The 13,978-nt window shown below is 46.0% G+C and overlaps 1 protein-coding gene across 1 annotated transcript in view; it reads right to left on the reverse strand.

Moving 5' to 3' along the window:
* The window catches only part of SARS1 (seryl-tRNA synthetase 1), an 80,845-nt gene extending 68,053 nt beyond the window's left edge, over nt 1-12,792 (reverse strand). The window contains exon 1 of the mRNA XM_069756501.1: nt 12,560-12,792. Within this exon, the coding sequence (XP_069612602.1) occupies nt 12,560-12,695 (136 nt within the window). The 5' untranslated portion in view covers nt 12,696-12,792. The remainder of the gene's footprint in view (nt 1-12,559) is intronic.
* Nucleotides 12,793-13,978: the final 1,186 nt, after the last annotated feature.

Below are 13,978 nucleotides of genomic sequence, written 5' to 3' on the forward strand. Positions count from 1 at the left end.
CAGGGGAAGGGAGGCAGGTTCTATCAATATATTGAAAAGCGAAATGGAAAATTACATAGATAAATTGAAAACTGAATTGAAAAATTGAAAAGCAATATTGAGAAATATTGGTCTCCAGGTCTCCAAACTAGAGATGGGCAAACCACAAGAGTAAAGTTCGGGCATGAACACTGAACGCGGACTTCACCAGGAAGTTCATGTTATTGTTCGGGTTCGGCTGCCCAAAAACCAGGTGTTTGTTGCGCTGTCATGTCAGGCTGAGAACCACTGGTGACTGAACTGCTGCTAGCACAGCGTCAGTGACTGGCGATGAGGTCATCACGGTTTCTCACGGTGCTAGAGGGGATCTCACCGATGTCACGGCAGTTCAGCCCGGCAGGGAACGTAGTCTCACCGAGGTCACAGCAGCTCATTCACCAGTGGTTCTCAGCCTGGACGGTAGAATCTTGGCACCGTCCAGGTTGAAAGCTAATTATCCCCCAGACATGGATTACGGTGTGGGACAGAATGGCAGACAGGTGAGGGACATTGTTGTTCTTTTATTTTTGTTTCATTACAGGAGAACGAGGGCTTCGGTGGAATATAAGGATTTCTAAGCTACTGCAATGCCTGAACAGGAGGTAAGCTGCAAAGCATATCAGAAGAACTATACTATATTTCTAATTGGAGGTACCGTATATACTCGAGTATAAGCCGAGATTTTCAGCCCATTTTTTTGGGCTGAAAGTCCCCCTCTCGGCTTATATTCGAGTCATACCCTGGGGTCGGCAGGGGAGGGGAAGCGGGGGCTGTCTAGTTATACTTACCTACTCCCGGCGCGGTCCCTGCAGTCCCTGCTTCTTCCAGCGCTGCATCTTCTTCCTGTATTGAGCGGTCACATGGTACCGCTCATTACAGAAATGAATATGCGGCTCCACCTCCCATAGGGGTGGAGCCGCATATTAACCCCTTTCTGCCATTAGACGTACTATTGCGTCCATGTGGGGTGGGCTTTACTTCCCAAGGACGCAATAGTACGTCATATGCGATCGGCAGCGCTCACGGGGGGAGCGCCGCCGATCGCGGCCGGGTGTCAGCTGTTTATCGCAGCTGACATCCGGCACTATGTGCCAGGAGCGGTCACGGACCGCCCCCGGCACACCGCGATCAAAGATGATCGCGATGTGCCGGCGGTACAGGGAAGCACCGCGCAGGGAGGGGGCTCCCTGCGGGCTTCCCTGAGCCCCCCGCAGCAACGCGATGTGATCGCGTTGCTGCGAGGGTCTCACCTCCCTCCCTGCTCCCTCCAGCCCCGGATCCAAGATGGCCGCGGATCCGGGTCCTGCAGGGAGGGAGGTGGCTTCACAGAGCCTGCTCAGAGCAGGCACTGTGAAGCAGCCTGCACTCCTATCAGATCAGTGATCTGACAGAGTGCTGTGCAAACTGTCAGATCACTGATCTGTGATGTCCCCCCCTGGGACAAAGTAAAAAAAAAAAATTTCAAATGTGTAAAAAAAAATAAAAAAAAATATTCCAAAATAATGAAAAAAAAAATAAAAATATTATTCCCATAAATACATTTCTTTATCTAAATAAAAAAAAAAAAACAATAAAAGTACACATATTTAGTATCGCCGCGTCCGTAACGGCCCGACCTATAAAACTGGCCCACTAGTTAACCCCTTCAGTAAACACCGTAAGAAAAAAAAAAAAAAAACGAGGCAAAAAACAACGCTTGATAATCATACCGCCGAACAAAAAGTGGAATAACACGCGATCAAAAAGACAGATATAAATAACCATGGTAACGCTGAAAACGGCATCTTGTCCCGCAAAAAACGAGCCGCCATACAGCATCATCAGCAAAAAAATAAAAAAGTTATAGTCCTGAGAATAAAGCGATGCAAAAATAATTATTTTTTCTATAAAATAGTTTTTATCGTATAAAAGCGCCAAAACATAAAAAAATGATATAAATGAGGTGTCGCTGTAATCGTACTGACCCGAAGAATAAAACTGCTTCATCAATTTTACCAAACGCGGAACGGTATAAATGCCTCCCCCAAAAGAAATTCATGAATAGCTGGTTTTTGGTCATTCTGCCTCACAAAAATCGGAATAAAAAGCGATCAAAAAATGTCACGTGCCCGAAAATGTTACCAATAAAAACATCAACTCGTCCCGCAAAAACCAAGACCTCACATGACTCTGTGGACCAGAATATATAAAAATTATAGCTCTCAAAATGTGGTAACGCAAAAAATATTTTTTGCACTAAAAAGCGTCTTTCAGTGTGTGACGGCTGCCAATCATAAAAATCCGCTAAAAAACCCGCTATAAAAGTAAATCAAACCCCCCTTCATCACCCCCTTAGTTAGGGAAAAATTAAAAAAATGTATTTATTTCCATTTTCCCATTAGGGCTAGGGTTAGAGTTAGGGCTAGGGTTAGGGCTAGGGTTAGGGCTAGGGTTAGGGCTAGGGTTAGGGTTAGGGCTAGGGTTAGGGCTAGGGTTAGGGCTAAGGTTAGGGCTAGGGTTAGGGCTAGGGTTAGGGCTAGGGTTAGGGCTAGGGCTAGGGCTAGGGTTAGGGTTAGGGCTAGGGTTAGGGCTAGGGTTAGGGCTAGGGCTAGGGTTAGGGCTAGGGTTAGGGCTAGGGCTACAGTTTGGGTTGGGGCTAAAGTTACAGTTAGGGTTTAGATTACATTTACGGTTGGGAATAGGGTTGGGATTAGGGTTAGGGGTGTGTCAGGGTTAGAGGTGTGGTTAGGGTTACTGTTGGGATTAGGGTTAGGGATGTGTTTGGATTAGGGTTTCAGTTATAATTGGGGGGTTTCCACTGTTTAGGCACATCAGGGGCTCTCCAAACGCGACATGGCGTCCGATCTCAATTCCAGCCAATTCTGCGTTGAAAAAGTAAAACAGTGCTTCTTCCCTTCCGAGCTCTCCCGTGTGCCCAAACAGGGGTTTACCCCAACATATGGGGTATCAGCGTACTCAGGACAAATAGGACAACAACTTTTGGGGTCCAATTTCTCCTGCTACCCTTGGGAAAATACAAAACTCGGGGCTAAAACATATTTTTTGTGGGAAAAAAAAAGATTTTTTATTTTCACGGCTCTGCGTTATAAACTGTAGTGAAACACTTGGGGGTTCAAAGTTCTCACAACACATCTAGATTAGTTCCCTGGGGGGTCTAGTTTCCAATATGGGGTCACTTGTGGGGGGTTTCTACTGTTTAGGTACATTAGGGGTTCTGCAAACGCAATGTGACGTCTGCAGACCATTCCATCTAAGTCTGCATTCCAAATGGCGCTCCTTCCCTTCCGAGCTCTGCCATGCGCTCAAACGTTGGTTTCCCCCAACATATGGGGTATCAGCGTACTCAGGACAAATTGGACAACAACTTTTGGGGTCGAATTTCTCCTCTTACCCTCGGGAAAATACAAAACTGGGGGCTAAAAAATAATTTTGGGGGGAAAGATTTTTTTTTTTAATTTTCAAGGCTCTGCGTTACAAACTGTAGTGAAACACTTGGGGGTTCAAAGCTATCACAACACATCTAGATGAGTTCCTTAGGGGGTCTAGTTTCCAAAATGGTGTCACTTGTGGGAGGTTTCTACTGTTTAGGTACATTAGGGGCTCTGCAAATGCAATGTGACACCTGCAGACCATTCCATCTAAGTCCTCATTCCAAATGGAGCTCCTTCCCTTCCGAGCCCTCCCATGCGCCCAAACAGTGGTTCCCCCCCACATATGGGGTATCAGCGCACTCAGGACAAATTGGACAACAAATTGTGGGGTCGAATTTCTCCTTTTACCCTCGGAAAAATACAAAACTGGGGGCTAAAAAATAATTTTTGTGGGAAAAAATTTTTGTTTTATTTTTACGGCTCTCCATTATAAACTTCTGTGAAGCCCTTGGTGGGTCAAAGCGCTCAGCACACATCTAGATAAGTTCCTAAGGGGGTCTACTTTCCAAAATGGTGTCACTTGTGGGGGGTTTCTACTGTTTAGGTACATTAGGGGCTCTGCAAACGCAATGTGACACCTGCAGACCATTCCATCTAAGTCTGCATTCAAATGGCACTCCTTCCCTTCTGAGCCCTCCCATGTGCCCAAACAGTGGTTCCCCCCACATATGGTGTATCATCGCACTCAGGACAAATTGGGCAACAAATTTTGGGGTCCAATTTCTCCTGTTACCCTCAGGAAAATACAAAACTGGGGGCTAAAAAAATAATTTTTGTGGGAAAAAAATTTTGTTTTATTTTTACGGCTCTGCATTATAAACTTCTGTGAAGCACTTGGTGGGTCAAAGTGCTCACCACACCTCTAGATAAGTTCCTTAGGGGGTCTACTTTCCAAAATGGTGTCATTTGTGGGGGGTTTCAATGTTTAGGCACATCAGTGGCTCTTCAAACGCAACATGGCGTCCCATCTCAATTCCTGTCAATTTTGCTTTGAAAAGTCAAACGGCGCTCCTTCCCTTCCGAGCTCTCCCATCCACCCAAACAGTGGTTTACCCCCACATATGGGGTATCCGCGTACTCAGGACAAATTGTACAACAACTTTTGGGGTCCAATTTCTTCTCTTACCCTTGGGAAAATAAAAAATTGGGGGCAAAAAGATAATTTTTGTGAAAAAATATGATTTTTTATTTTTACGGTTCTACATTATAAACTTCTGTGAAGCACTTGGTGGGTCAAAGTGCTCACCACACCTCTAGATAAGTTCCTTAGGGGGTCTACTTTCCAAAATGGTGTCACTTGTGGGGGGTTTCAATGTTTAGGCACATCAGTGGCTCTTCAAACGCAACATGACGTCCCATCTCAATTCCTGTCAATTTTGCATTGAAAAGTCAAACGGCGCTCCTTCCCTTCCGAGCTCTCCCATCCGCCCAAACAGTGGTTTACCCCCACATATGGGCTATCAGCGTACTCAGGACAAATTGTACAACAACTTTTGGGGTCCAATTTCTTCTCTTACCCTTGGGAAAATAAAAAATTGGGGGCGAAAAGATAATTTTTGTGAAAAAATATGATTTTTTATTTTTACGGTTCTACATTATAAACTTCTGTGAAGCACTTGTTGGGTCAAAGTGCTCACCACACCTCTAGATAAGTTCCTTAGGGGGTCTACTTTCCAAAATGGTGTCACTTGTGGGGGGTTTCAATGTTTAGCCACATCAGGGGCTCTCCAAACGAAACATGGCGTCCCATCTCAATTCCAGTCAATTTTGCATTGAAAAGTCAAATGGCACTCCTTCGCTTCCGAGCTCTGCCATGCGCCCAAACAGTGGTTTACCCCCACATGTGGGGTATTGGCATACTCAGGACAAATTGTACAACAATGTTTGGGGTCCATTTTCTCCTGTTACCCTTGGTAAAATAAAACAAATTGGAGCTGAATTACATTTTTTGTGAAAAAAAGTTAAATGTTCATTTTTATTTAAACATTCAAAAAATTCCTGTGAAGCACCAGAAGGGTTAATAAACTTCTTGAATACGGTTTTGAGCACCTTGAGGGGTGTAGTTTTTAGAATGGTGTCACACTTGGGTATTTTCTATCATATAGACCCCTCAAAATGACTTCAAATGAGATGTGGTCCCTAAAATAAAATGGTGTTGTAGAAATGAGAAATTGCTGGTCAACTTTTAACCCTTATAACTCCCTAACAAAAAAAAATTTTGGTTCCAAAATTGTGCTGATGTAAAGTAGACATGTGGGAAATGTTACTTATTAAGTATTTTGTGTGACATATCTCTGTGATTTAAAAATTCAAATTTGAAAAATTGTGAAATTTTCCAAATTTTCGCCAAATTTCTCTTTTTTTCAGAAATAAACGCAGGTTTCAAAGAAATTTTACCACTATCATGAAGTACAATATGTCACGAGAAAACAATGTCAGAATCACCAGGATCCGTTGAAGCATTCCAGCGTTACAACCTCATAAAGGGACAGTGGTCAGAATTGTAAAAATTGGCCCGGTCATTAACGTGCAAACCACCCTTGGGGGTAAAGGGGTTAATGACTGCAATGAGCGGTAACTGTGACCGCTCAATACAGGAAGAAGATGCAGCGGTGGAAGAAGCAGGGACCGCACCAGGAGCAGGTAAGTATACGGGGAGGGGAGCACTGCGCGATATTTACCTGCTCCTCGTTCCGGTGCGGCTCCGTCTCCAGTGTCCTCTGGCTGCGACGCTCAGGTCAGAGGGCACGGTGACGTAGTCAGTGCGCGCCCTCTGCTGAGCGTCAGTGCTGGAGACGGAGCCGCACGAGGAGCAGGTAAATATTGAAAGCGCCGGCCTTCTGAGCGAAGAGAGGTGAGTATGTGATTTTTTTTTTTTATTGCAGCAGCATTATATATTGCACAGCTTTATAAGGAGCATCTATAGGGCAATAATCAACAGTGCAGAGCATTATATATGGCACAGATTTCTATGGAGCATCTATGGGGCCATAATGAACGGTGCAGAGCATTATATGTGGCACAGCTTTATATGGAGCATCTATGGGGCCATAATGAACGGTATAGAGCATTATATATGGCACAGTTTTATATGGAGCATCTATGGGGCAATAATCAACGATATGGAGCATTATATGTGGCACAGCTTTATATGGAGCATCTATGGGGCAATAATGAACGGTATGGAGCATCTATTTTTATTTTTGAAATTCACCGGTAGCTGCTGCATTTCCTACCCTAGGCTTACTCGAGTCAATAAGTTTTCCCAGTTTTTTGTGGCAAAATTAGGGGGGTCGGCTTATACTCGGGTCGGCTTATACTGGAGTATATACGGTATTTGCTAATTTCATATGTGTGCATGCTCCGGAACCACTAAGAGTCACAGTCGCATAGTGTGCATGTTCACAAGCTATCATGTGGTCACTGACTCTCAGCGGCTCCGGAGCATAAAAGCGGATATGCATCCAGGAAACGGATAGTCATTGTGCAAGCCCGGGATCTGCAGGGAGATTTTGGTAGGGAGCAGGAAATTATGATGAGATGGGTGTGGAAAATTTGAAAAGGCATTTGACTAACCATGACTGGAAAGCTAGAGATCCCTGCCCCTATGACTGAAACAGAAAGTATGTGGGGCAATCATCAAAGTACACAGGGCCGGCGTTAGGGGCAGGCAGACTAGGTAGCTCCCTAGGGCCCCCGCTCCTCCAGCGGTCTGCCCGGCATCAGTGCCCACTCCCTAGGCGGCGCATTCAGCTGTATCAGCATCATAGATACCAATACAGTTGAAAGCAATAATGGAGGAGATGGCATCATATGACGTTCCCTCCCCCATCATTCTCCTCTGCCCTTGACACTGCAGGTGCACGACGACATCACTTAATCGCGCACCATGCTGTGTGTGCCAGGCAGACGGAAGGTGCAGTTGCTGAGAACGAAGCACAGCTGGAATCAGCGTGGGAGCGAGGAGGAGAGGCGAGTACTGTATTTTTTATTTTTATCACTGAGTGAGTACTGGTGGCCATAATTCTGTGGGACTGCATTTTACTATATGAGGGTCTACTGTATATACTATAAGGGGGCTGCATTATTTTCTATGGGGGGGCGACATTATATTCTATGGGGGCTGAATTATACCCTATGAAGGGGCTACATTATATTCTGTGGGATGGCTGCATTATGTTTTATGGGGGGCTGAATTACACCCTATGAGGGAGCTGCATTATATTCTAATGGGGGATGAATCATATTCTATGGGGGGGCTGAAATACACTATGAGGGGGCTACATCACATTCTATGGGGAGGCTGCATTATACCTTATGAGTGGGCTACATTATATTCTGTTTGATGGCCGCATTATACCATATGAGGGGGGCTGCATTATTTTCTATAGGCGGGGCTACATTATATTCTATGGGGGGGCTGAATTATACTATAGGAGGGCTGCATTGTAATCTATCGAACTATGGGCAGTGCATTAGAATATATGGTACCTGCATTACACTGTATCAAGGACTATGGGGAATGCATTATACTATATGAAGAACTATGGGGTGCATTATACTACATGGAGGACTACGAGGGATGCAGCATGTTATTTGGAGGACTATAGGGGGTACAATATACCATATGAAGGACTATGGGGAGTGTATTATACCATATAGAGGGCTACGTTGAGTGTATTATACTATATGGAGGACTACGGGGAGTGTATTATACTATATGGAGGACTACGGGGAGTGTATTATACTATATGGAGGACTACGGGGAGTGTATTATACTATATGGAGGACTACGGGGAGTGTATTATACTATATGGAGGACTACGGGGAGTGTATTATACTATATGGAGGACTACGGGGAGTGTATTATACTATATGGAGGACTACGGGGAGTGTATTATACATATGGCAGACTATGGGGAGTGTATTATACTATATGTCAGACTAAGGGGAGTGTATTATACTATATGGAGGATTATGGGGTGCGCATTATACAATATGGAGGACTGTGGTGCACATTATCCTGTATAGAGGACTATGGGGTGTGTTATACTATATGTACTAGATGGAACCTGCATTATACTGTATCGAGAACTATGGTGAATACATTATACTATACACAGAATTATGGGGTGCCTTACACTATGGGGCGTGCATTGTAGTACATGGAGGGACTATGGGGGGTGTATTATACTATGTGAATGACTATTGGGAGTGTATTATACTCTGTGGAGAAATATGGGGTGTACATTATACAATATAGAGGACTGTGGTGCACATTATCCTGTATGGAGGACTGTGGGGTGCATTATACTATATGTACTATAAAGGGACCTGCATTATACTGTATTGAGGACTATGGGGAATGCATTACACTATACGAAGATTTATGGGGTGCATTATACTATGGGGAGTGCATTGTAGTACATTGAGTACTATGGGGAGTGTATTATACTATATGGAGGACTCTTGGGAGTATATTATACTAAATGAAGTACTATAGTGCACATTATATTATATGGAGGACAATCGGGTGCATTAAACAATATGGTGGCCTGTGGTGCACATTATACAATATGGTGGACAGTGGGGTGTATTATTGCATGTGGAGAACCACGGGGAGTGTATTATACTATATGGAGGACTACGGGGAGTGTATTATACTATATGAAGGACTATGGGAAGTGTATTATACTATATGGAGGACACAGGGGAGTGTATTATACTATATGGAGGACCATGGGGCGCATTATATTATATGGAGGACAATGGGGTGTGCATTATACAATATGGAGGCCTGTGGTGCACATTATACTATATGGAGGACTGTGAGGTGTATTATTCTATGTGAAGAACTATGGGGAGTGTATTATACCATATGGAGAACTATGGGGAGTGTATTATACCATATGGAGGTCTATGGGGAGTGCATTATACTATATGGAGGTCTATGGGGAGTGTATTATACTATATGGAGGTCAATGGGGAGTGTATTATACTATATGAAGGTCTATTGGGAGTGTATTATACTATATGAAGGACTCTGAAGAGTGTATTATACTATATGGAGGACCATGGGGCACATTATATTATATGGAGGACAATGGGGTGTGCATTATACAATATGGAGGCCTGTGGTGCACATTATACTATATGGAGGACTGTGAGGTGTATTATTCTATGTGAAGAACTATGGGGAGTGTATTATACCATATGGAGAACTATGGGGAGTGTATTATACCATATGGAGGTCTATGGGGAGTGCATTATACTATATGGAGGTCTATGGGGAGTGTATTATACTATATAGAGGTCTATGGGGAGTGTATTATACTATATGGAGGTCAAAGGGGAGTGTATTATACTATATGGAGGTCAATGGGGAGTGTATTATACTATACTAGATTGTGGCCCGATTCTAACGCATCGGGTATTCTAGAATATGCATGTCCCCGTAGTATATGGACAATGATGATTCCAGAATTCGCGGCAGACTGTGCCCGTCGCTGATTGGTCGAGGCAACCTTTATGACATCATCGTCGCCATGGCAACCATTATGACATCATCGTCGCTGTGCCCGTCGCTGATTGGTCGAAGCAACCTTTATGACATCAGTGTCGCCATGGCAACCATTATGACATCTTCGTCGCTGTGCCCGTTGCCGATTGGTCGAGGCCTGGCGGCCTCGACCAATCAGAGAGCCGGGATTTCCAGGACAGACAGACAGACGGAAAAACCCTTAGACAATTATATATATAGATGGAGGTCAATGGGGAGTGTATTATACTATATGAAGGTCTATGGGGAGTGTATTATACTATATGAAGGACTCTGAAGAGTGTATTATACTATATAGAGGACTATGGGGCACATTATATTATACTAGATTGTGGCCCGATTCTAACGCATCGGGTATACTAGAATATGCATGTCTCTGTAATATATGGACAATGATGATTCCAGAATTCGCGGCAGACTGTGCCCGTCGCTGATTGGTCGAGGCAACCTTTATGACATCATCGCCATGGCAACCATTATGACATCATCGTCGCTGTGCCCGTTGCTGATTGGTCGAGGCCTGGCGGCCTCGACCAATCAGAGACGCGGGATGTCTACGTCCTTTATGACATCATCGTCGCTGTGCCCGTTGCTGATTGGTCGAGGCCTTGTGGCCTCGACCAATCAGAGACGCGGGATTTCTACGTCGATGCTGTGCCGGTCTCTGATTGGTCGAGGCCTGGCGGCCTCGACCAATCAGAGAGCCGGGATTTCCAGGACAGACAGACAGACGGAAAAACCCTTAGACAATTATATATATAGATGGAGGACAATGGGGTGTGCATTATACAATATGGACAGCACGGTGGCGCAGTGGTTAGCACAGCAGCCTTGCAGCGCTGGGGTCCTGGGTTCTAATCCCACCCAGGACAACATCTGCAAAGAGTTTGTATGTTCTCTCCGTGTTTGCGTGGGTTTCCTCCGGGCACTCCGGTTTCCTCCCACATTCCAAAGACATACAGATAGGGATTCTAGAATGTGAGCCCCATCGGGGACAGTGATGATAATGTGTGCAACCTGTAAAGCGCTGCGGAATATGTTAGCGCTATATAAAAATAAAGATTATTATTATTATTATTATATGGAGGCCTGTGGTGCACATTATACTATATGGAGGACTGTGAGGTGTATTATTCTATGTGAAGAACTATGGGGAGTGTATTATACCATATGGAGAACTATGGGGAGTGTATTATACCATATGGAGGTCTATGGGGAGTGCATTATACTATATGGAAGTCTATGGTGGAGTGTATTATACTATATGGAGGTCAATGGGGAGTGTATTATACTATAGAGGTCTATGGGGAGTGTATTATACTATATGGAGGTCAATGGGGAGTGTATTATACTATATGGAGGTCAATGGGGAGTGTATTATACTATATAGAGGTCTATGGGGAGTGTATTATACTATATGGAGGTCAATGGGGAGTGTATTATACTATATGGAGGTCAATGGGGAGTATATTATACTATATGAAGGACTCTGAAGAGTGTATTATGCTATATAGAGGACTATGGGGCACATTATATTATATGGGGGACAATGGGGTGTGCATTATACAATATGGAGGCCTGTGGTGCACATTATACTATATGGAGGACTGTGGGATGCATCATGCTATGTGGAAGACTATGGGGTGTATTATACTAAACAAGCACATGCTCCATATTCATCGAGTGATTGGATTGTTTATGCCTGAACAGAAATCCTTGTTCTCAGCAGCACATTGCCAGTGTAAACTGTAGATGTGCTGCTGATAACACGATACTGTACGGGGACAGATTGATCTAATTATGAATATTCTGTTCCCATCATTCTTTCTCTTGGTGTAAAGAGGCCGGGAAACAAGCGAACGACTCCAATATTGTTGATCACACTCGTTTAGCGGCCTGAACTCAGCGCATGTAAATACAGCAGAAATGCTTCTGTGTGATGTGATATGTGTCAGCATTTGGGGACATCGTTGCCTAAAACCGGCCCTGAAAGTATAATAAGAGTCATTTGTGACAAATACTGGGACGTTTTGAATTACTGAAGCAATGTGCATCACTAACAAGACACTGGGCAGTTTAACAGGAAAAAGGACGTGACAGATTCCCTTCCTTCACACCTGCTTGTTCTGCACCTCTTCCCGGCTCTGACAGCTGTCAATCAAAGAGGGGGCGGAGACAGAGGGAAGACAAAGCCAGCGAGAGCTCAGCAGAACACAGAGGGTGGGCGAGGTAACGACCCTCGTAGCAGTCAGTGCAGTGCGCCCGGCGGCTAGTGGGTGCGTGGGTTCTAGGAGCCGGTAGGTGGCGCTGTGGCAGTAAGACGTTGCATCAGCTCACGATAGACACCCGCCAGCATTGCGGCACGGCCGGTATATACGGCGCATGTGAAGCACTGAGGTCTCGCCCGGCATGACGTCACATGGCCACGCCCCTGCAGTCAGCCTGCTGCATGATTGCATCAGCCACATGGAGCGCAGGATCCCGGCATCGCCCTCTGCTGGCCGTGCGTGTACAGGGCCTCTCCTACACACCCTCGCTCGGCGATACTCACACTTTCTCCACGCAGTGTCTGCCTCCAGTAAGGCGTCCACCAGACCCGGATCCTTAAACCTCTTCCTCTGCGTCTCTCTCACCAGCTCGGGGTCTCCTCCTTTATCCGCACGGAACAGGTCTAGCTCCAGCACCATGGTGACAGCCGCAGTATGTCAGGAATCGCAGCAGCCGGGTACCACGCTCTGACAGCGAGAACAGCCGGGTCTGGCGAGTCACGTGGGAGGGGTGGAGCTGGCCTCATCCTGCACGCGATTGGTTGAAGGGAAGGATGACTGTACAATCATGTGACCGCGCACTGGGAAGCAACGAAGCAGAAGAACCATAGCAGCGGCCGGTGCTGTGCCGGGACATTCTGCACTGCCGCCACCAGGGGGCGCCGATCACTGTCTATACGGGAGCCAGTGGCCATGTCTCGGTGCTGCAGTCTCCCCAGACCAATCCACCGCCCTTATTTGTCCTGTCATTCCCATCATTGTCCTACCCATTAGGCCGGCGTCACACTCCGCGTAGGGAAATACGGTCCGTATTTTACAGGCGTAATACGCAGAAATGTTCCCTAGGCCGGCGTCACACTAGAGAGTTGTACGGACGTATGAGAGGCGCAAAAACAACGCATTGCACACGGACCAATGTTTCTCTATGGGGCAGCCCCTATCTGCCGTATAATTCTTGGCCGTATTTTACGGCCGTAGAAAATCGCAGCATGCAGCGTTTGTCAGCGTATTGCGCAAAAAATCCGCTAATGAAGGTCTATGGGGGCGAGAAAAATACGGATTACACACGGACCAGCAGTGTGACTTGCGAGAAATACGGAGCGCTGTTAGAGAGAAAAGCCGGCAATTCAGTGCGGTGTACAGTAAAATCACACTGACAGCTTACAGTAGAATAGGTAGAATAAATGTGTACACATAGAATAGGGATATATATATGTCAGTGAGACACGTGTATATATATACTAGATGGTGGCCTGATTCTAACGCATCAGGTATTCTAGAATATTTTTAACCCCTCTGTGACCTTAGACGTACTATCCCGTCGAGGTGCCCTGGGCTTATCTGACCCTGGACGGGATAGTACGTCATAGCCGATCGGCCGCGCTCACGGGGGGAGCGCGGCCGATCGCGGCCGGGTGTCAGCTGCTTATCGCAGCTGACATCCGGCACTATGTGCCAGGAGCGGTCACGGACCGCCCCCGGCACATTAACCCCTGGCACACCGCGATCAAAGATGATCGCGATGTGCCGGCGGTACAGGGAAGCACCGCGCAGGGAGGGGGCTCCCTGCGGGCTTCCCTGAGCCCCCCGCAGCAACGCGATGTGATCGCGTTGCTGCGAGGGTCTCCTCACCTCCCTCCCTGCTCGAGCCCCGGATCCAAGATGGCCGCGGATCCGGGTCCTGCAGGGAGGGAGGTGGCTTC

This window comes from Ranitomeya imitator, chromosome 3, assembly GCF_032444005.1.
Source record: "Ranitomeya imitator isolate aRanImi1 chromosome 3, aRanImi1.pri, whole genome shotgun sequence".
In the NCBI taxonomy this organism is placed as follows: domain Eukaryota; kingdom Metazoa; phylum Chordata; class Amphibia; order Anura; family Dendrobatidae; genus Ranitomeya; species Ranitomeya imitator.